The following is a 22,271-nucleotide window of genomic DNA, read 5'->3' as shown; positions in this document are numbered from 1 at the left end:
GGTGGGGGCATGCAATTCATTTTCTTTTGTTAAATGTATTGTTCAAACTATAGACTGTATATACAACTGTATATACGACTATACAGTATGTGTGTACACACACACACACACATACATACATATATATATATATATATATATGTACACACACACATATATATAACTTTTTCACTATTGTTTGTTACAAAATGGAATCAAAGAAACTAATTAAACGCATGCATACGTAGGCTAAACCCCACACTCTGAAATATTACTTTAATGAACCGTTTGTTAGGTGCTATTCTTCTTGTCTCTTGACTTAGAAAGGAAATCCAGTGTCACCATCTAAACATGACTGAGCTACCAGTAACCAACTGCTAAACATTCATCACAAATTAACAGAAGTATTGGTTTTGAACACTACACAAGCCTCAAGATTTTACACACACAGGGGAAATATATCCAAGAAAATGTGGTTTATTATACTGAGGTATTTTAAAACCATGTTACATTTGAATGATCAACATTCATGTAATCATTTCAAGAGTTGAAGAAATGTGTACAAAATGTGCCATCCCTTCATGATATATGTATTGAGTACTCCAAAATCATTACACATGGATTTGGTAAAAAAAAAAAAAAATTAATATTTCTATACAAGTACCAAATACAGAACAAATGTTTCCATCTCATCCACATTGATTTTACATATTACTAGTTTACAGTAAGATCACAAATTATTTATTTTTCTGACAGATACCTCTTCTCTGGATACAATTCTTTAATTATCAAAGTGCCCACAATAGAGAAAAAGGCTACCATAGTAAAGACTGCTCTGAATGCTTTGAACCAACTTGGATATGTGGGCAGAAGAGCCAGGTCATAATGGAGTGATATGCCAAGCCCCATGATCACAAGCATACCAGACTGTGTAATGCTGTTGCTAAAAAGGAGGGCCAGCCAAGCTATTAAGGAGGGAACTGCACTGTTGGCTAGGTTTAGCCAATCAGGCTTTGCTGGGCTACCCTCAGGTAAAGCAAACCCCCAACGAGCTCCACCAAAAAAAGAGACAACTGAGGCCCCGTACACAACTTCAGCATAAGCTAACTCAGGAAGATATGTACCTGTAATGCCCATAATTATAGGAGCTGATACAAATGGTAAAAGACCACAAAATCCCAGATAGAGTGCTGGTTTGGGACCTTTGTTCAGGTCCCTCATATCATAGCGAAGCAAGTCAAGTTCTCGTGGGGGTTGCTCATCTGGCTGTCGTTTCTTCTGTATTTGTAAAGAGCAGTGAAATTTCTGGGCCATCAAAAGAGATCCTGGGGCATATCTGGGAGGTAGCTGCGCAGCCCAGTCCCTTGCAAGGAACAGGGTACGGCTGGTCCGGTGGCTTGACCAGGCAAACGTTTTTGACAGGTGATGAAATTCAAGTCTTCTCCATTTCTGACACTGTTTATAAGGTACACACATCAACAGGAAGTTCTTTTACTAATAGAATTTTCTAGAAACAATTTAGATGTAGGCTGTACTTCAACTTACTAACCCTAACATCAGATGGATATGTAAATTTGTCTCATTTCACCAATGCAGAATTCACACATCTGCACAGCTTAACTGTACTTTAAACTATTACATCCTGGAAATACCATGTATTTGATAGGAGGAAAAAAAAATTAACAAAGTCTGCATTACCTAAATGTATTGATTGCAAAGATTCAAATCAGTTCTGCTTGAAATGCATTAAAATATTATATCATCAGATTCCGAACTAGGTACAAAAATGGCACCTGCGAAATTAAAGTGTTTGACTAATTCAGATTTTACACAACGCAAGGCTAAAGAATAGGGATGGAAGACTGATAAAGTATCAATACTTCCAATCATATCTCTTTGTGTTGTGTGTACTGATCAACACACACACAAAAATTAATGTCGTGTGTTTGGAATTATATTTATTTGAATGTGTATGCTTCGCAGTGCAAAAATGGTAGCTAGCTAGTATCTTTTGGATACAACAAACGCAAAACTTCAGCTACTTACCCACGAGCTGGAAACGAAGTGTCTTAGTTTCAAAGCCAATAACATTTTGCCTGAAATACAATTGTAACAAAATTAATCACTGTATAGACAAGAGATAGATTATGCGTTCAGGTGTTTTGCATTTCCGAAAAGGGTACCAGAGTAGCTGGCTAGCTAACGCCACACTTGCTAAGAGGCCGGTTTAGCGTAGCCAGTGTGTTCTAATTTCTCCACCCTACAATGAAGCCTGGCACACATGACAGCATACACACTCACCAACCTTTCATAAAGAGACCACCAATGTCGAAATCTATTTATATATAAACCATACACCTCGAATATCGCACTCAAAGATCCGCACCACTATATCGCTATTATCGATAAGAAAGAAGCAACATACTTTTAGTCCTTGAACACGGCGAACAAATCTACATAATAAGAGTCCGTAACCTTGGTTGTTGTTTTTTTATATATACACCTTTGTTTGCTTTTAAGCTTTGACTAGGACACACTATATATATATATATATATATATATATATATATATATATATATATATATATATATATATATATACACACACACACACACACACACACACTATCTAGGATGAAACATCAAAGATCCAGGAGTACACCAGGAAGATGGTCCCAAGTGATGAAGTGCTTAGTGAGTACCACAGGCAACAGAAATCTGAGGAGGAGTAGGATCCCTCGTAGGAGGATAAGTCCCTGCATGGTGTGTACCACTGCCAAATAGTGGAAGTGGCCGATATGGAGAAATCATACCAATGGCTGGAAATGGTCAGATTAAAAGACACCACGGAGGTGCTAATCATAGCTGTACAGGAACAATCGAATACAAGATCAATAGAGACTGGGACTCCAGATGCAGGCTGTGCAAAGATGCCCCTGAGACATTCCAGCACATAACAGTGAGATACAAGGTGTTAGCAGGCAGAGTGTACATCAAACACCATAACCAAGTGGGTGGCATAGTATACAGGAACATCTGTGCCGAGTACAAGCTAGAAGTATCAAGGTCAAAGTGGGATACACCCCTGAAGGTGGTGGGGAATGACCACGGTATTGATCTTGTATTCAACTGTTTCTGGAGAAGAGCTGGAAAAGATGTGGAAGGTAAAGGCAACTGTGGTTCCAGAAGTAATCAATGACCACCGCCCTGTTGCCCTCACATCAGTTGTGATAAAGTGCTTTGAAAAGCTAGTCAGAGACTTCATCACATCTTCACTGCCAGCCTCCATGGACCAACTGCAGTTTGCATACCGCCACAACCGCTCCACTGATGATGCAATTGCACATCTGCTCCACACCACACTGACCCACCTGGACAAAGGGAGGGGTAATTATGTTAAAATGCTGTTTGTCGACTACAGTTCAGCATTTAACACTATCATCCCCTCCCTACTCACTACTAAGTTGGAGGATCTAGGACTGCATACATCCCTGTGCGACTGGATTTCCGACTTCCTAACAGACAGACCACAATCAGTATGGGTGGGCAACTGTGCCTCATCCATTCTCACCCTCAGCACTGGAGCTCCTCAGGGTTGTGTCCTAAGCCCCCTGCTCTACTCACTGTACACCTACGACTGCACAGCCACTTCCAGCTCCACCATCATTGTCAAGTTTACTGACGACACCGTTGTCATGGGCCTGATCTCGGACAACAATGAGAGGCCCTACCTGGAGGAGATTAAGCACCTGGAAAACTGGTGCCAGGAAAATAATCTCCTCCTAAATGTCAGTAAGACAAAGGAGCTGATCGTGGATTGCAGCAAGAAGCAGGAGCGGCACTACCAACCTGTGAGGATCAGTGGAACCACGGTGGAGAGAGTAGATAGTTTCAGGTACCTTGGTGTTCACATCTCACAGGACCTGTCCTGGTCCCGCCATACCAACTCCCTGGCAAAGAAGGCTCGTCAGCGTCTTTACCACCTCAGATGCCTAAGAGACTTCAGACTGCTCTCCAAGGTACTGCGGAACTTCTATACCTGCACTATCGAGAGCATCCTCACGGGGAACATCACAGTCTGGTTTGGGAATAGCACCAAGCAGGACAGACAAGCACTCCAAAGGGTGGTGCATTCAGCAGAGCACATCACTCACACGGAACTTCCTGACCTGCAGATCATCTACTACAAGCGGTGCCAGACCAAGGCCAGGAGGATTGTGAAGGACCCCACCCATCCCAACAATAGGCTCTTCTCTCTGTTGAGGTCAGGGAAGCGCTTTCTCTCCCTGAAGACCAAGACAGAGAGACTGAAGAGGAGCTTCTTCCCACAGGCCATTCAGGCGCTGAATCAGGGAAACTGATAAACTGTGGGGACCACCACCACCATGTAACATAACTGTATATATATTCAATAACTATATATATATTTAATTACCACCATGTAACATAAAAACTGTAAATATGTCATTTTACAAAATGGATCTGTACATTGTGTACATTGTGTACATACATACATACACAACCATATACATTGTACATTGTGTATATAAACATAATATACATATATTGTACATACATTGTTAATATATTTTTGTACATATATAGAATATATATTCCTCTATGCACTCCTGTTTTCTTTTTCCTCAGTTTGGACAGAGCACTCTCAACCATTTCACTACGAGTTATACTGTGTATGACTATGTATGTGACAAATAAACCAAACTTGAACTTGAATCAGAGCACTAGGGGTTTTGATCCCCAAACTGGAAGAATGGCTCCAGCAGATCCCAAGAAGAGATCCGTCCAGAAGAGTGCAGTCCTGGGAACAGCACTACACAGGTAGAGGACCTGAGCTTGAAGGAAAAAAGAATGCCCAAAGGAGAGTTCAGAACTTTTACATATATATGAAGGGGGGAGGGAAGTAAACATTTTCAATGATTTCAGTGTAGTAGACAAAGTAGTTTCCAAACACACAGGACATTTTGGATAGAGGTCCTTCATCAGCTGTGTATGCTCATCAAGAGTGAGATAATGTGGTATGTGTAGTACTGTGGTACACAATCACAAAATCAGGAGCATAACATCAGGGTGGACATAAGCCAACATAACAAAGTGCTAAACTACCCTGGAAAACTCACTTCCCTAAACAAGAAGAAAAACAAAATGCAAGTACAGCGTAACATCCCTAACTCAAAAGAAAACAGGCAAAAGAAACCTGCACCCAACTCTACAGCTCCAAAAAATATACATATAGCAATTGAATGTATCTTAATGCCCTACTAAAAGAACCTTCTACAAATATCAGGGTATTCGGTACAAGCTCATAAGGCTCTATTAATGAACCTACTACAAGACCTGTGTCTACCTTGACTGCATGGAGTCTACCGCTCAAGACTCCACGGAGCAATAGCACATTCTCAACATGCGTATTTAATCAGTAACTAATGAGATCATCGATCAAGCAGCTCTTGATCCATTTCGCCCGGTCACACGATGAACCAGCCACTTGTTACTTGGGCATCTCAAGAAGATCTCTGGTAGAAACTGCAGTGTACTGTAGTAAAAGATTGAGCCTAGAGATAGTAAAAATTGTACTGAAGTGCACAACGTTTCCAGAGAAATGGGCCATTTCAGATAGAGGTCTATCATCAGCACTTAAGCCTTAATAGCTTTGAGGAAAGGGTGGAGTTTTTGCAAGCCTTGGATTGTGAAGAGTTTTAGTGTACATAATAATGAGACTCTATAGGATTTTATCAAATGATGCTATTTAAACCAACATTTTCAGACTTAACTTCATTATCCAAATAAGTTATCTTTATACCTGGATGTGCTATACTCCATATAAATACTAGAGCTGTGTGGAACATGAAGAAGGAAGAAATAAACAGTTGGAGTATTGTGCATAAGGCTGAACTGCCATCTTCAGAGTCCTCCACTACTGATTCATGGTCTGCACTTTGTCTGGGTCACTCAAACACATTCAGAGACTTGCCCCAAAATCTCTTGTTGTTGTCTTGGATGTATGCTTTTGGTAAATGTCATTTTGAAAGCTGAACTGTTACCCCAGTCTTGGTGTGTGTGTGTGTGTGTGTGTGTGTGTGTGTGTGTGTGTGTGTGTGTGTGTGTGTGTGTGTGTGTGTGTGTGTGTGTGTGTGTGTGTGTGTGTGTGTGTGTGTGTGTGCGCTCTGGAGGTTTTCTTCAAGGATATGTTTGTATTTGATTGCATGCATCCATCCCTCCATTGTTACCAGTATTTCTGTCTCTGTTACAGATAAGCACCCCCATAGCATGATGTTGCCACCACCTTTTTTTCTTGGCTGATATTAGCAAAGTTGTGTTATGGAGTGCTGCATAGATTATTGTGCATCCAACAGGATCTCTCATCTTTGTACTGGACTTTTGGATCTCAGAATGATTGTTGGTTTATTTCTTACCTCTTTCTGACCAAAGCTCTTCTCACCTGGATGCCCAATTTGGGCACACGGCCACCTCTAGCTTGTGCCATGCTTCTTCAATTTAAACATTACTGAGGCCACAATGGCCCTGGGATCACTTGGATATTGTTTTATATCTTTGCCCTGATCAGTGCCTTGCCACAGTGTATGTTGTGGGCCATTATAGACCCAGGCATGTACCTCTCCAACCTATGTCCAATCAGTTCAAATCACAACATCTAGACTCCATCTGAATTCTACACACATCTCAATGATACTTAAAGCACACTATGCACCTAAGCACAATTTGGAGCACCACAGCAAACAGTCTGAAAACTTCTGTGAATAAGAGATTTCTGTGTAGATTTATATAGCACTTTGAATGCACAGCTGATGGAGGATATCTATATGAAATGTCCTGTTTTCAGACAAACCTTGTGTACTATACTGTAAATATCGATACACTTTTACAGTACTCCAAAGTTACTCCCTGGAATCGTCTCATAAACAAGTAAAATGACAGTGAACAAAATGAAAAATGAGTATGAAATCCTAATTTTTTAAGTAAACATGGGAAAGCACAAACGAAAAAACAATGGGGAATTTAGTTAAGATGGTTAATAAACTGATACTGGTTGCATAAACAAAACAAAATCTGCATTTTTTCACATGCAATGAGAATATTAGATATTAGATTTATACCTCTATCTTATATAATAGAAAATGGACAAAACATGGCTCATGTCAATATGAAAATGTTACGTTTTACACAACTAGACTTGCAGGTTTTGACAACAATGTAGGTAGAATTAAAGCTAATAAATAGGCCTGAGAAATCCTTTATGAGAAAAAATACATATTATTGATTAAATATTTGCTTTTGTGGTTTACCCTTATGCTCAAATGTTACTATTGCACTCAAAGAGGACTGAGACCTAGCGCATGTAAATGTAAGGCGTTATGACCAGTCTAGGTTGGCGTGTAACAGAGGGGATAGAGTGATGGATGGATAACTGGGAAGACTGTAATTGGACTGTAGCAAAGTATACAACATATATATGTTGAAGAGGACAGGAGTAGTAAACACACCACAATGACTTCGGTAAGGCCAATGCTGATAAGGGAAGACCAGCATACAAAAATAAAAAACCCACATTAATTGCACAAGGAGCAACTCCCTAACCTGCCTGAAAACAAAAGGGCAGTGAAACAAAAGACAGTCACTGACCTACCCTTTCCTGTCTGGCCATAAAAATATCAATAAACCAAACAGAACACAAACAGCAACCAACCTTACACCTGGTGTGATATGTACAATAAACATACAAAACATGGAAACAGCTAATCACAGAAAGATATAAAACTATATACACAGTCAAATATACAAAATGGGGCAAATATACTGGTCATAATAACTAGTAATAAAGATTAGGGTATGAAACAACAAAACAGTAAGCAAAACAAGGCAACATAAGTGAACTGTAGGCTGCCTGAATAGTATCAAATGTTGACAAAGGGTAGTTAATATCAAATTTATCTTTAAGTGTGATGTTATTTGATGCCACAGATATCAGATATTTTATTTGAGCCTTAGTATATGTGAAATTTCATTTTCTGCAAATATATCAACTCATATACACCAGATATACCAGGACATCTACAACTATTTGATCAGGCCCTGTAGGGTGCCTGAGGTTAATTTAAAATTTCATGTTTCCCTGGACATGAAACCATGCAAGTTCAAACCACTAGGTCATCTTTAGTGGCAACAAAACAACAAAATGACTGTAAATAGTAATTTCATTGTTTAGGAGTCTTTTTCCAGATCTTAAGCTATCAATTTTCCTTACTTTCCTGGTTGTTGTTAATATTTGATATGTTTATGCAAAATCATCAATATTACAAAATAATAATTTACTTGGAGAACCTGTGAAAAATAGGACCTTTTGACTTTTTGAATATCTACACTTGAATATGACACTTTTGACTGATTGGTTTGCCTTTAAACTTTGTTTTACATTATTGTTTAAATGAGAAAACACCAGTCTCACACTTAAGAAAGACAACCTAACAAAAATAGCATGTAAGTAAATTTAATATGATCTCTTCATTAAATTGCTTTTTACTATGCCATTCAATTTACATATTCTCTTTAGGACTCCAGTAATTATCTTTCTAATACACATACATATTTTTAAATATCAAAAATATAAGTACAAACTTTAAAAATATAAAATAATAAGATATGATATGTATAATAAGATATGCAGAATAAGATATGCAGTTCTGTAACGCAACATCAAATTTTGTATGGACACATTCTATACTAGCGTTGCCATCTCCAGATCACAACAAACTACATGTCTACCTTAACAGGTCTAACACCCAAATGATTTGACATCATTATTTTAAACTTCATCCTTTCTAGTGTTACAGGGAGGTGTTTAACTCAATCTAATACAAACTCAGTACAGACAGGTTGTGCTGTTATTAAAAGCTAAGTAGCTAAGCTACTTATGTAAAGGATAATTGACATGAAACAGTAACCAACAGGGTAAAGTATAAAACGAGTCCATACGGTAGTCCCTAATTATTTTTAATACTGCCATTTAATTACTAGATTGCGTGTAGATTAAATAAATACAGCACAATTCCTGTAGCAGATAAAAAGGTTTGAAAGTCTGTTTTAGACTATTAAAATATTTTGCTATAGAACAATTCTGAGGTAATTTCGTGTTCTTGTTACCATTACAAATAACATTTTCCTTATCTTTAGCGCTGCGATTCTTACTATTCTGTTTTTATTTTTTTCTTAAATATATGGTTTCATGTTGCAGATGTGTGTAGCCCAAGCACGCTGCTAATCCAAGTATTTATTTGACCTACACAACAAAAACATTCCAGTGTAAAGCATTAATAAAAATAGACGTTTAACCGTGTTAGTAGACTGTGGCATCTGCGCAACGCTAATGCAGTAATCGTCTGGTCGGGCCGCGGACGGCGTGCGGGGGTAAATGTTATGACGCGTACACGGCGCTCTGGCATCGATTAAACACGTCTGTGGAGAAGTAGACAGGAACAAGATAGCCAGACGGACTCCGAACGAGTGTGATTTAAAACGCAAACAAAATAAAAACAGTTGAACTACGGCAACTTGCGCACCGTTGGCTAGATACGGGGAGAAGTACACTCGTGTCTCCGTGTAACTTATTTCGACAGACGACGGATCAAAAGGTATGTGTTGCATCGAAATATTTCTTCTGTCGTTGTGAGTGGGGCTTCGGCGGTGCTAGGGAGCCATTTTGCAACAGTTTATTTTTGCCCAGTTTGCTAAGTCGCTACCTAGCTAACTAGCGTCGTAGCAAAAACACATTTTGCCTCGAGGATTTTGGATAATTTGATACAGGTCCGCCGAAATGCTCAAGCATTCGTGGGAAGTAAATTACTGATTCGTTTATTTCAATTGAAAAGTATTTTATAGTCCGTGTTTTGCTGCATGGTGTATAATAATTAGCTGGCTAAGCTAACTAGGTAAGCTAAAACTACTCATTGAATGGCCTACAGTCAGATAACTACGTCGCGTTAGCTAATGCTAGCTGGGTAAGTTGGGATAACAATTTACTAAGACATTTTATCGCAATGGCAACGTCTCACGCAACATTTTGCATCATTTGCGTCTTTACTGACTTGGGAAGAGTGGCAAGCAATGCTAGTTTCAAGGTTAGCAGTTGTTGTTGGCCAAGACGACCAGTCAAGTAGCTGGCTCTGCTAGCTAGCCCGATAGCTAACTCTCCGACTAGTTGCCAGTAGTCAGCTCTTTAATTACTTTGCGTGTTAGCTAGCCAGATAGATAAACTACTCGCGTACTGTGAGCATAAACACCGTTATAATCGCATATGTTTACTATATAATATACGCATGTAAAGCACTAATATTTAAATTAAAGCCGTGTCAGGCGTTAGGTTAGCCAACAAGCTGATTAGTCACGTTAAGATGTTTCAGTGCTTAACGCGGGACGCTGAAGTTAACCAGATAGTGCTTTGCTACTTGGGTAGCTATATAGCTAGTAGGCCAAGTTTTCAGATGCAGGTTTATTTGTAATAGCCATCTAATGGGGTATAACAATATTTTTTTAAGTCACCAAATGAATCACGTTGTTTGTTTGTTCCGTTATCAGTTTCTGTAAACAGCGGCGCTGCACAGTCCCTGTTTATTAAGAGAGGCAGCATGGTTATGTAAGACTTGAAAAATCTGACTTAAAAAAAACTTTTTAAACGTATTTTGTCATGTTTGTAAAATCTTGTTTGCGGGTTTTTCGAGTCTCATTTTGTGGTATTAGAGAAGACCAGATTGCTGCCATTTATGAGCTAACGAAATGCAGTGAGAAGTTTTGGAATGGGACATGATTATGTACGTTAGCTAACAAGGGTATTCTCTAACTGTATTTTAAGAATTTTAGATTAAATAAAAATATACATAAATGTCTGTCTATTGTTTCACAGAGTTGGTCTGCAGTTGAACAGAAGAAATCTACAGGAAGGAACTGCTGATTTTGGATATTTTTTCATTGCACACATTTTATTGGAAAAGGCATACCCTCTTCAAGAAACAATTGAACCTGTGCTCATTTTATTGTGATTATTCAAAACTTTCAAGAGCTCATTTAAAACTTTTGGATTTGCGTAATTGAACTGCTGGTAATAGACCAATGCACAGTGTGCTCTATTTAACAATATGTCTGTATAAAAGCTGTGGGCTCTGGTGTCAGGTTGCTAATTTGTTAAAACCTGTTCTGAATTTATGAGCTGGAAAATCTACAGAGTTGTTAAAGATCAGTTAATACTTCCTTTCAAGTACTCTGATAGCCTAACGTAATATTGGACTACAGGTTTACCATGAGGTGCAAAAATTAAAGATGATGTCAAGTTATTCCTTTATTCTACTATCTTCAGATTTTGTCCAAAGTATGTGCTGTTGAAGGTGAAAGAAATGCCCATGACTCCATAACACCAGGCACCTTCAGCTATTGTGATGTGACGGATCAGCCCCCCTTCTTTTGCTTTGACCTTGCACCCTCAACTGTTTTCATGAGGTGAACATACTTGGTTCGTGACTCTCTGCAACACAGTGTTGTGTGGTACAGCCCCACCCTCTTTTCTTCTTTTCCTGTGTGCATCTTCAGCTTACAATGAGTTTGTAAAAGGAGATTCTGAGCTTCAGAGCTCGAGCACAACGTGCTGCTTCCACAGCCTTCCAGATAAAGAGACTGGTCCAAAACTCTGTTCTTCTTCCATGGACACAAATCAAAATATTTTGTCTGCCTGAATGCACTCTGTTGCCATCCATTGGATTAAGTGTGTCCTGTAGCTTCAGTCGGCATCACTGATCAGCCACATCTTGCGTTCCACATCGTGTTCTTCCACTACAATTTACCAATCCTGTTAATCAAAGGTACCAGGCCCTCCTGCTGGACCACTACAGCACCCTTTAATAGAACGTTGCATCCAGACACAAAAACGAGGTCTTTCGACAACCTTCACACTCACAGCACCATCCTGGAGACTGGAATTTGTCTGTGGCAGGCTTCTGTTGTCTTGTGGCTGTGGTTTGGTTACACAGCAAACGCTGTGTGAGTGGATTGGTTGGACCAAGTGCACCAACAGAGCCAAGGACAGGGCCACTGGACTACAGAGCTCAGGACTCTGGGGTAAAGAACTACTGTCTCCTCATAACATGAGTGGCTTGGGTTATGCATTGTTTGTGCTTTGTTGTAGACTTCTTGGCCTATTTTGCATCCTTTATTGCTTTATCATGTTTAGATTGAAACTCAATTTTATTAATAATGTATATTCCTTAAGTTTAAACTTCAAACTGATTTTAGCTAATTCATAATGATTATAGCTATTTCAGATACATTGTAATTGTAAGGGACAAACTTGGCATTTTAGACTTAATATTTTTTACTTGTTAGAAAATCTGCCATGTATTGTTTTACCTTACACTTATTCTGTTAGCTTGCAGCCTGAGCAGTAGCATTTCCTGCCAGCTTGATTAAGAGGAATGCACATTTGGACAAATGAGCTATTTTATCAGATAAAGAGAACATGTCCTCTGGTTTTGCCAGTTCAGGCCATGAGGTTTGATGCCTCGATCCACTGACGGGAGACACTGGACCTAAATGGCGCAGCATGACTTTGTTCCTGCCTGGCTTAACTTCTCCACGCCACAGCCTGCCAAGGTAAGATACCATATACTACTTTCCTAGTGTTGAATACAACACTTTGTTCACTGTAAATTTATCTTGTATTCGGAGTGACGTTCATTTTCGCCCCTCTAAATCATTGTGACTTATTCATAATTGAGGTCAGCTTTTTTGTAAAAAGCAAACAAACACAAACCCTGCAAGAACATATTAATTCTGAAAATGTAGGTAATTATCAATACACTGGAATAAATCAGAGAGAAATAATAGCAGATCCTTCAGCATAGTTTTGGCTCACCAGGAAACTACACAGATTATGTATGCAATATTGTCATGGAAGAAAGGACAAATGCTTTAATACTTTTTTTAAACTGAGTATTCGTGTCTGGGGTGAAACGCATGCATTGGTATTATTTGTCTTTAGCCCCAGCACCCCACCCCCATTGTTTTGAAGATGCAAAAGTTGGTTGCACCAAATACTCAGCATGGTCAGAAAGACCATGTGTCCTTGTTCTGTGTGTTCATGCTCTTTGATTTTTGCCTCAGTCCCCTGCAGCCCCCCTTGAGAAGCATGGAGAGCACTTTCCCCGTGGAGATGGCCGGCCGGGAGTGAACCGCCGCAGGCACAACTCCTCTGATGGTTTCTTCAACAACGATCCACTTAAAGCTCCTGGAGGTAAAAACATATGCGCAAACTTCCCATTCCCAGTCAGCTAAAGGACATTCCACTGTGGGTTCATTTAAGAGTGACCATATCTCTCTATCTTACTCCCTCCCTATAGGTGATGGGTGGCTCCAGCCATCTTTGCTCAGGCATGACTCTGTGGACTCTGGTGTAGCTAAGGGCAGCCAAGGTGGCTTGGGTAGTGGGCATGGGTGGAAGGAGACCCCCAGCTGGCATGGGACCCCACGGGGCCAGGAGGGCCCTCACCATCACCATGGCCGCCATCCCAAGCGAGGTGGGGGTGACAGGGACAGGCAGGGGGGCCATCGGCAGCGCAACGGCAATTTCCGCAAGGGTGGCCCTTTCCAGGACCGTTACTCGGATGAGGAGCGTAATGATGACAAGCTTAAGTTTGTGGAAGAGGATTTTGTGAGTGTATTTTGGCAGCTTTGTTTTTTTTTAATTCTTGGGTAAGGTTTGTGTAATTAGTATGTGGCTTGAAATTATAGTAACAAAATCATGTCATCCTAATGGTCACTGTATCCAGGTTTCTTGTTTTGTTCAGTGGTATTTACTTGTTTTCTCTGTGTAAAATGCAGCCTTCACTGAATCCAGAGACGACTGGAAAGCCAGTGAGTCAAGCTCGTGCTGTGGGAACTCCAGCAGGCGTGTGGGGTAAGGAAACATGTCCAGTCGCAGAAGTTAATGTTTTCTCTGTTTTTTAAAAACAGTAGCGCAGTGTTGTGTGAAACAAGATTTTATGATTACAGTACACTTGTCCACACTGTACATGTTGAAAATGTCTGGGGTACAGCCACCATAGGCAATTCTAGTTTTTCTCCACCCCACAGAGAATCCGCCCAGCGCTAAGCAGGCTGTGTCTAAGATGCTGGTCATTAAGAAAGTGTCTAAGGAGGACCCCAGTGCTGCATTCTCTGCTGGTTTTGCCAGTGCTGGTCCCCTGCCTGCCAATGGCTCCAAAGTCCCCATCACTGGCCCCAGTGTCTATAAGAACTTGGTTCCCAAAACTGCTACCGCCCCAACTAAGGTACTATACTTGAGGGGAGAGGGCTCTGAGGCAACATGGTGACAGTTTAGTTTTAATATCTTGTGTAGCTGCATATGCGCCTTGTTCCTATAATCTTTATGAAATTAGGAGTCTCGCTAGGTTGTTGGTGTATTTATTGACTTATTAGATTTTATTTGTAATTGTTGGATTAAGAGGACCCTCCCCTGTTTTTTGCAGACTGGCCCATGGAAACCAAATGGAAGGGAAAGTAAAGTGGGTTTACATTTCTCTGGTCGGGATTCAGCTTTTACCAGCCCTGTTTCTGTGACCAAACCTCTGACACCTGTCAACGCACCAACCCATGGCACTCCTAAAGAGGTGAGGAGGATTCTATACTACACAGCCATTTATCTAAAAAAAAATGGTGCTGCATTCCTACTACCTCAATGTTTTGTTACCCATAGACTGTTTTAGGGGACATGAGTGATTCTGCTTATAAGCATCACCCCTGCCCCCACCCCACCCTCCTGTTCACCCTGGTGCTCTCTCGCTTATAGACCCCCTCCAGTGCCACCCCTCCCATAGACATCACCCGCCTGAAGCAGATGCGTCGCAGCACGGACCGTAAGAGCGAATTCCTGCGTGGGCTCAAGGACGAGAGGAACGGAGAAGTGAGTGGCTGCCACAGTCCTGGAGCTCCAACAGAGGTGAGGTCTTCTCTGGCCCGATGCATGCTACAGTTGGCATTGTTAACCATCAAATTTGTATTTACTAGAGTTGTATCACTTTAACTTCCCATATCAATGGGAATACAAATTATTATATATTTTATATATAGCTTTTTGGTTTTTTAAACAGCTGTGCATGTTTGTTTGTTTTTTTAAGGGAGAGGCCAGTACTCCCGAGCCAAAAGAATATGGAGAAGGCCATGAGAATGGCATGTCTCACTCTCTCAGTGACTCTGATACTGAGCATCTGTCCAGTTCCCTGGAGGCTGAGCACAGGTTAGAGACCATACACATACAAAGTACCTTGCCAGCAGTCATTACTTTATGATGAGTGAATGCATCCAGCCATGAACACTGACACTTCATAATCTCCTCCATGCAATCCATGCATTGCTCCTCATAGGCTGCTTAAAGCAATGGGCTGGCAAGAGTACCCAGAGAATGATGACAACTTCCAGCCCCTCACGGAGGATGAGCTCAAAGAGTTTCAAGCTAAGACTGAGCAGGTACTCTCATGTAGCCTTATACACATGTAGTGTGTGTGTTAAATAGAAGTGTAGTGAAAATGGAGATGCTGTGCACACTGTGTAAATGCTTGTTTGTGTGTGCATGGCTCAGCTGAAGAAGAACAGGCTGGGCCATAACGGTGTGCTGCCGAAGTCTCGCGGCGTGGCCCTGCTAGCTTGGAGGAACACCCCCAATCCTGGCCTGGAAGAAGGCTCGGAGTCCGAGACGAGCAGTAGCAGCCAGACCTCCGACGACGAAGATACCTAATGTGGCTTTAAAACTCCTCTGTCTTCTTCCTTCGCTCATGTTCCCTCTCACTCTCTTGCGCTCTGTATTTTTCTCTGTTCTGCCACACCTTTTATTTTCAGTGAAAAGAAGAAAATGAGTGAAAATATTGTTTCATGGACAAGGGACATCATCCATATCCCAGAGAGAGAGAGAGGAAGAGAGAGAGAGAGAGAGAGAAAGAGAGAACAATGAGTTGACACCTCATGGGCAGTTTTTCTTTTTCTCTCCTGTTCTCTCATGTTTTGTCATTTATCCTGAACTAGAAATGTCTATGAAAGCCTCACGCATACCCTCCCACCAGATTTGTTTTGTTTTTGCTTGGGGGAAAAAAAGACTAACTCATAATAACACCAATTATAACCGTGATTTAACGTGAAATATGACTTCATCTGAATGTTCTATAAAATGGCTTTGACACCTATCTCAAATATTTTTCCTTTTTGCGAAAACAATTCGTAGCATTAGTTTGAAGATGAAACAATCATTGTGAGCCACTGACAGCAGCATTGCTCCCAGTCCCTCATAGAAATGAACTCAAGCCAGTCCTCTACTTCACGCAAGCACTAAAACACAATTCGGCAGCTAAGATATGACGACTTCTCTGATGTTGGTCTCAAACTGTACCGCTTCCACTGTCCACCTTTTGGCTTTTTTGAACAAGCATGTCACTGCAAGTGTGTAAGAGTGACGAGTTGGATTTGATATGTAGCCCAGCTGAGGGTATGTCATTATCTAGCATTTAAAATAAAGGTAAAATTCACAGTGAAGGGGCTAATGAGATTGGAGAAGTTAATCGTGAAAAAGCAATAGAAGTTCACTGGCTTTTTTTTTTTTTTTTTTTCCTCTTCTGGGTAAACATCCCATCAAACAATTTTGGTTTTGTTTTTATCCCTTTGTGTCTCAGTGCAATGCAATTTAATGAAGACAAAATGACATTATCTACTATACCAACCAATTGTTTTTTTGTGTGTTTCTGTAGTCAGGTGGTTCTTGTTTTAGAAGAAATCAAGTCATGCTGTTTTCCCAGTGAACCCTCCTCAAACATCCCCCCCCACCCCCCAAAAAACAGTTTTCTTCAAGCTCAAGGGTTGTAGGATGTAGCCATTAAAGGCCATCAAAGACAAAGAAGTATCCGTGTTTGCTATTGCACAAGTAATCTATAAAATGATCAGAGGCTTGTTAAGCACGTTCAGTGTTTGCAGTTTCCAAACGTAATGAATATTTGATTGGCTCATTGGAAAAGAGAATTTAGTCTGGAGAATGAAGTTGTTGGGTTTTTTTCTTTGGTTCTGATGTTTCTCTGCAAACAGGATTTCTGTTGACAATTTTGTTCATGACAAACCTAGATGTACTATTCTATCTGAACCTGAGCAGTAGAAGCCCATCTGCTAAGGTTCTGAATTTCATGAGGGACTGCTGGTGGAAATTATGCATCTCCATTTTTTTTTTGTACCTTGTTTTTGCTGATGGGGTATAAAAAGGCTTTATTACAGATTTAATTTTTTTTTTTTTTTTTTTTTAATTTTGGTACAGCTGTAAAAAAATCCCACATAGTTTTTTTTTTTTTTTTTTTTTTTTTTTTTTTTTCTCCGTTTGCGTTATGTTGTTCCTGCAGCCTTGATATTCAGGGTGGATTGTAAAAAATATAAGAATAAAAATTGTGAGTTTTGGAAGATTGAGATTATTTTGTTAACATTATTTACAGATTTGCAGATAATAAGGTGTCATGTATGGGTTTATCTGTATGAGACAAAGCAAACAGAAACTACTGCATCTTGGAGAAAAAAAGAAGAAAAAAATTGTAATAAATATTTTGCACCAGTTTGCCAAACATGTCTACCATTTCGTTTTCTGCCCAAGTATTTACAAGCAAGCATTAATTGGACCACAAAATAAAATGTGTTCAAAATGGACCAAAGAAGTCCAGTTGGATGTAAGAAACGAACAAAATACATAATGCGGTCTTGCCAGGTAATTTGTGTTCGTGAAAGCCGTATGTGAAATATACATGCTGCCCTGACCCCACCCTCCTTTTTATCAGTGTTTTTGTTGAGGTAATTGACATGGTGACTGTAACCAATAAACAAGACCTCAACAGTCATCAAAAGGAAAAAAACTGCTGATGCAGACACATTGAGGGCTGATCCAAACATCTGATCAGTACTGTGAATCAGTATTGCAACTAAATTGGCTTCACTTCATAGTGGAAGTTGATCATTGACTGTGACTTTAAGATGGAACACTCAGGAGAGTTATGTTGCCGTGATTGCAACATGGAATTTAACTCTGCAAGTCTTTTGGATAAACATAAGGCCAGGTTTTGCACTGGAAGCATCTTAGGAGACCCAATGGCATTCCGAAAAATTCAAGTGGAAATCACTAAGCCAGAGAAAACTGCTTTGGGATTCCCTTCCAGAAAGACACAGACACCTGATTTAATTTGTGTAAGTGAAAATACACGATAATATCTCGGTGACGTTCGCCTTGTTTGTTGTCCATCATATGGTGAAACTGTAATTAAGATGGTGAAATCTTAATTTTCGTTTTCCATTCTGATCTGGCGTCCTGTTTTAGATACAGATAGATTATGTGTTCATCAGGTTGCGCGTTTAAAAAGCTTTGAAATGGAAAGTTGTGGAACAGGAGTGTGACTTGAGAGTGTCTGTACCACTGAGCAGCTGAGAGAACAGAGGAAGAAGCTGGTGAGGCAGAGGGACAGTCCGGAGAGTCACCCCCAGCGCAGCACAGCTGAGGGCCTGCCTCTGAGCCAGCTCACTGAGGAGGTGGGGCCACATTCAGTGATTTCAACATGAATGGCAAACTATTCCGCAAAATCCACCTTCCAAACACATACAAATTCTGTGGGAATTCCGATGCCAACTGAACAAGGTCGAGCGTATCCAGTATAGGAAAATAGGGCTACCAAACCTTACTACTAAAGTTAAATGTTGAATTGGAGCCCACAGTGTCTATTATAAATCCTACGTTTCAGTTTTACAAGCTGAGGATGTCCGTTGAAGAGAACGAGCTCAGAAGGCAAACGCAGGTCAGAGTTATTGTGTTACTCATTCGGAAGGTGTGAAATCTCAGAGAAAATTCAAATGCTGTACTTCTAGTGTTTTACTTGTAATGTGATATATGTAGTGAAGCAGAACATTTCCCATTTTTTTCCCCTTTAAAAATCAGTTAAAAGATAATAGTAAAGAATAGTGTGTGACTACGTTATATCGGTCTCAAAGGGCCTGGGTCCAGGCAGCCAGTGTCTTAATAAAGAGAGGCTTCAGGAAGTGTCTGAGCACCATGGGCAAAAGCTGGCTGAGATTAAAGCATACACCCACCACCTGGAGCGGCAGAGAGAAGGTGAATCTTTATTATCTTCACAAATCACACACACACAGATATTCATGCTAAAGCAAGTCTGTTCGATTATGACACATAAACATACAGGACAAAGTGGAGATGTATGTTTATAAATCAATGTTCCCAAATTAGCTATTGAAAATTCAGATGAGTTTTTATTTTAACAGAGCTGCATTTGAATTTCAGCATGCACTATCAAATAGTTTAAAATTGTGTGTAAATAACTGCATGTGTGCTGTCAGATATTGAGCAGCATCTCATGGGCTTTTCCGGGAAGGGTAGCATGAATTATCCGGAGAAGGTTCTTCAGGACCTCAAAAAACAGGAGCTGAGGAATGAGGAGTTTCTTTGCCAGCTCAGCACTCAGCTCAACCGCCTGTGGGGGTGAGAGACAGACAAACACACACACACACACACTCACTCATGTTCTCAGCTACAATAGATTTGTGTCTTTGGCTAAGGGAGTGAGGAACTGCGTTATCTGTCCCATAGCGCATTTTCATAGCAATGTCTGAACTGTGATGTGTTTTAGGATGAAAGAAGGGCATGCTCACTCAGAGCTTCTCAAGGACAAGAAGACACAACATTTCAGCTTTGAGCCGATGTTCTCTGTGGATGGCCTGGTCTCCACACAGATAAGGTTTGCTCATCCCACTGAAGCTGAAAGCAACTGAGGTTAAATCCCACAGAAGCATAAGCCAAGGGCACCCCTGAATATGAAAGTTTGGTCTCATATATAGACCATAAAGCATCTTACCTGATGTTATTTACATAAGGGACTGAATCCAGTTCAGCAACTCACTTTCTTGCTAAAAAATTAGGAAAGGCAATTATACGCCTTATTCCTCAGAAGAGCATGCTTCTTGTCTGACAGATCTTTGCGGCTAGCATACGTGCAGGCTGGAGGTGCTGATCCAGAGGTTTTGGCCCACATGCATGACCTTCAGGCTGAAGCCTATGTTCTGGAGCAGGTCACACCTAGAGCTGAGCACAAGTCAGGGAAAAAACGTGAGTGGAACAGTGTCTGTTGCTCTGATAGGCAATTCTCTTAGAACACCGGGACCAGCCTGTTGTCCTTCTGTCCTTTACTCAGGCAAATCGACCTATCGTCGGACCAGGGAGTCGGATATTTGGGTGGTGGAGCGAGAGAACCAGAAGCTAGAGGAAGAGATTCTCAGAATGCAACTAGCAAGGGAGAGATGTAGAGGGAATGAAGGTAGACCCTGTGAACTAAAAAGCTTTTTTGACTGGGTAGTGAAGTTGCCGATATAGCATAATTATACACCCAGGGCAGTTATTTAGTTTCTGTGCTCTGTGGTCATGTTGTGGACAATGCCAATCAAATATTATTGAATAAGTAGTTGGCTATCTATTGGCTAATGCTGTCTCACTGCAGCTGGTTCAGAAAGCCATCCGATCCAGAGGCGCCACATCGACGAGATAGCCAGCCTACAGGCAGAGGTCTTCAGCCTGAGGAGGGAAGTGGACAGAGGCAGGGAGGGTCAAGCTCTGGTCCCTCTGCCTACCTTTTCTGGACGCCATCTAGCCCAGATAAAGCCAACTGTGAGTGTACTCTACAAAAACCATAATTACTTATGATCGCTTAAGTATAACAATATTTTCCATGTTTGATCTGTAGATACTAAAGAAAGTAATATCTGCAAAGATACTGTATGCTTTAGATTTCAGCTTTTTTATAGCCCAGTATAGTCAATAAATTGACCACCAATATTTCAGGATTATAGCTCCAAGCAGCATTCACTGATGGGTATGCATGTGCTGGACCCTAAGGAGACCCTTGGTCCTGCCCCTTATGATTCTACGTGAGTCAGATTCTTTTTCATGGTATAGTTGCATCTCCTTTATCTCTTAATAAACCGTATTATTGATATTTAATCACAATTACCACAACACAAAAGTAATTATGATGTGTGTGTGTGTGTGTGTGTGTGTGTGTGTGTGTGTGTGTGTGTGTAGGGCTGGATTTATCATCTTCTATGACATAGTACTGGGTGTGGATGCTACTTTTAGAACACTTCGTCTGGTAGCCAGGCTGTACATTGGAGGGCAGGAGATGGAATGGCCCACTCGCATGCCCCCTGTCCAGTGTCATCCTGCTGGGGCTCTGACTGGTCCACTGAGCACTCATTCTGGAAACTATGCATTACTGGCTGTCAAACAGCCTGTGCTAAGGTCAATCCAAAGCTATTTCCAATGATATTGTTCAATTCTAGCTTGATTTCTATCTTCTGAAAAAATAACTTTAAGAAAAAAAACAACAACAAGGACTATATTTCCTTCCATGTGAATGGTGTGAGGTACAAATCTGCCTGCAGGATGCAACCATCTCCAGCCCTTTCTTTGGTGGTGGAAGTACAGGCTACCGGGGGTCTTGGATCATATAGTGAGAAGGAGAGCCAAGAGCCGGTGCCTCAAGGCTGGGCAAGGCTGCTGCTCTTTGATGAATACAATCAGTTTCAGAGTGGATTCTGGAGGGTTCCATTCCGCTGTCTGCCTGTAATGCCTTCCCTTGGCACAGACCAACTCAACCCTGTACCTCAGGTAAAAAAAAAAAAAGAAATCTTTCTGTTCAAGCAAAAATATTACCAGTGGGTTTCCAGCTGGTTTAAAGAGAAACAGGTGTGTTGTCTGTGTAGTTGTTTTTCTAATCAAAATAACTGCTTTCATTCTCCCTATGGTCAGCTGGGTGACATGGAAATTTGTCTTCGTGTAGTTAATGCTCGAGATGGAGATATTCAGTCTCTTGCCAAGATTGATCCTAACAATACAGGCCATTACAAGCACCCACCAGAGGTAATGCACTCATTTATTAGCTCGTTTCTTTCATGCTCCTGTTGACTTTTAAATTAGAGCTTGTATTGGAGTTTACAACTATGATCACAATGATTGTCGTTTTTTTTTCCATCATCATTATAGGAGGTTTCACAATCGGCGACAGTCTTGGCTGGCCAAACACATCTGATCACATTACAACATTCATCCAGCCCTTTTCTTTCATCACAACCACAAAATGATTGGTCGTCCTCAATGGAAGGAGAGTTTACACAGGCACGAGAATGAGGGAAAGACTCCATCCCAA

General features: G+C 40.7%; 3 protein-coding genes across 6 annotated transcripts; 2 read left to right on the top strand and 1 right to left on the bottom strand.

Annotated features, from left to right (window-relative positions):
- Positions 1 to 436: 436 nt before the first annotated feature.
- tmem69 (transmembrane protein 69) lies at positions 437 to 2,445 on the bottom strand. 3 transcript variants are annotated; one of them, XM_035524465.1, is made up of 3 exons: positions 2,405 to 2,445; positions 2,026 to 2,075; positions 437 to 1,434 (listed from the first exon to the last, which is right to left on the bottom strand). In XM_035524465.1, exons 2-3 carry the CDS (start codon positions 2,068 to 2,070, stop codon positions 721 to 723), a joined length of 759 nt encoding a protein of 252 aa, XP_035380358.1. In that variant the 5' UTR covers positions 2,071 to 2,075; positions 2,405 to 2,445; the 3' UTR covers positions 437 to 720. The 3 variants fall into 3 exon arrangements, with proteins under 3 accessions (XP_035380358.1, XP_026879894.2, XP_035380359.1); XM_027024093.2 differs by lacking the exon at positions 2,405 to 2,445 and adding an exon at positions 2,285 to 2,398; XM_035524466.1 differs by lacking the exon at positions 2,405 to 2,445 and adding an exon at positions 2,163 to 2,274.
- Positions 2,446 to 9,462: 7,017 nt separating this feature from the next.
- Positions 9,463 to 17,490, top strand: gpbp1l1 (GC-rich promoter binding protein 1-like 1). 2 transcript variants are annotated; one of them, XM_027024098.2, is made up of 12 exons: positions 9,463 to 9,647; positions 10,916 to 12,120; positions 12,543 to 12,651; positions 13,162 to 13,291; positions 13,398 to 13,708; positions 13,879 to 13,954; positions 14,131 to 14,327; positions 14,526 to 14,666; positions 14,846 to 14,995; positions 15,174 to 15,292; positions 15,420 to 15,522; positions 15,635 to 17,490. In XM_027024098.2, the coding sequence occupies exons 3-12, from the start codon at positions 12,592 to 12,594 to the stop codon at positions 15,788 to 15,790; spliced, it is 1,443 nt and encodes a 480-aa protein (XP_026879899.1). In that variant the 5' UTR covers positions 9,463 to 9,647; positions 10,916 to 12,120; positions 12,543 to 12,591; the 3' UTR covers positions 15,791 to 17,490. The 2 variants fall into 2 exon arrangements, with proteins under 2 accessions (XP_026879899.1, XP_026879898.1); XM_027024097.2 differs by having other exon boundaries at positions 12,538 to 12,651.
- Positions 17,491 to 18,039: 549 nt separating this feature from the next.
- On the top strand, positions 18,040 to 22,252 carry ccdc17 (coiled-coil domain containing 17). The gene is made up of 14 exons (XM_035524030.1): positions 18,040 to 18,255; positions 18,490 to 18,594; positions 18,804 to 18,857; positions 19,051 to 19,171; positions 19,414 to 19,555; positions 19,704 to 19,811; positions 20,046 to 20,193; positions 20,294 to 20,387; positions 20,568 to 20,734; positions 20,909 to 20,994; positions 21,149 to 21,364; positions 21,508 to 21,733; positions 21,875 to 21,985; positions 22,109 to 22,252. The coding sequence occupies exons 1-14, from the start codon at positions 18,046 to 18,048 to the stop codon at positions 22,250 to 22,252; spliced, it is 1,932 nt and encodes a 643-aa protein (XP_035379923.1). The 5' UTR covers positions 18,040 to 18,045.
- The last annotated feature ends 19 nt before the right edge of the window (positions 22,253 to 22,271 follow it).

The sequence above is a fragment of the Electrophorus electricus genome, chromosome 3, assembly GCF_013358815.1.
Source record: "Electrophorus electricus isolate fEleEle1 chromosome 3, fEleEle1.pri, whole genome shotgun sequence".
Classification (NCBI taxonomy): domain Eukaryota; kingdom Metazoa; phylum Chordata; class Actinopteri; order Gymnotiformes; family Gymnotidae; genus Electrophorus; species Electrophorus electricus.
The sequence above is the reverse complement of the archived record's forward strand: the minus strand, read 5'-3'. Positions and strand labels throughout refer to the sequence as shown.

What these genes read in the sequence shown, in the direction of transcription:
- tmem69 (XM_027024093.2), bottom strand. An exon ending in ACTTCGTTTCCAGCTCGTGG is followed by an intron (nt 1,435 to 2,025) that starts GTAAGTAGCTGA and finishes CCTTATAAACAG; the next exon opens with TGTCAGAAATGGAGAAGACT.
- gpbp1l1 (XM_027024098.2), top strand. Translation starts at nt 12,592, where the DNA reads ATGGCGCAGCATGACTTTGTTCCTGCCTGGCTTAACTTCTCCACGCCA. An exon ending in TCCCTGGAGGCTGAGCACAG is followed by an intron (nt 15,293 to 15,419) that starts GTTAGAGACCAT and finishes TGCTCCTCATAG; the next exon opens with GCTGCTTAAAGCAATGGGCT. An exon ending in TTCAAGCTAAGACTGAGCAG is followed by an intron (nt 15,523 to 15,634) that starts GTACTCTCATGT and finishes TGCATGGCTCAG; the next exon opens with CTGAAGAAGAACAGGCTGGG.
- ccdc17 (XM_035524030.1), top strand. Translation starts at nt 18,046, where the DNA reads ATGGAACACTCAGGAGAGTTATGTTGCCGTGATTGCAACATGGAATTT. An exon ending in TGAGCCAGCTCACTGAGGAG is followed by an intron (nt 18,595 to 18,803) that starts GTGGGGCCACAT and finishes CCTACGTTTCAG; the next exon opens with TTTTACAAGCTGAGGATGTC. An exon ending in GAGATGTAGAGGGAATGAAG is followed by an intron (nt 20,388 to 20,567) that starts GTAGACCCTGTG and finishes GTCTCACTGCAG; the next exon opens with CTGGTTCAGAAAGCCATCCG.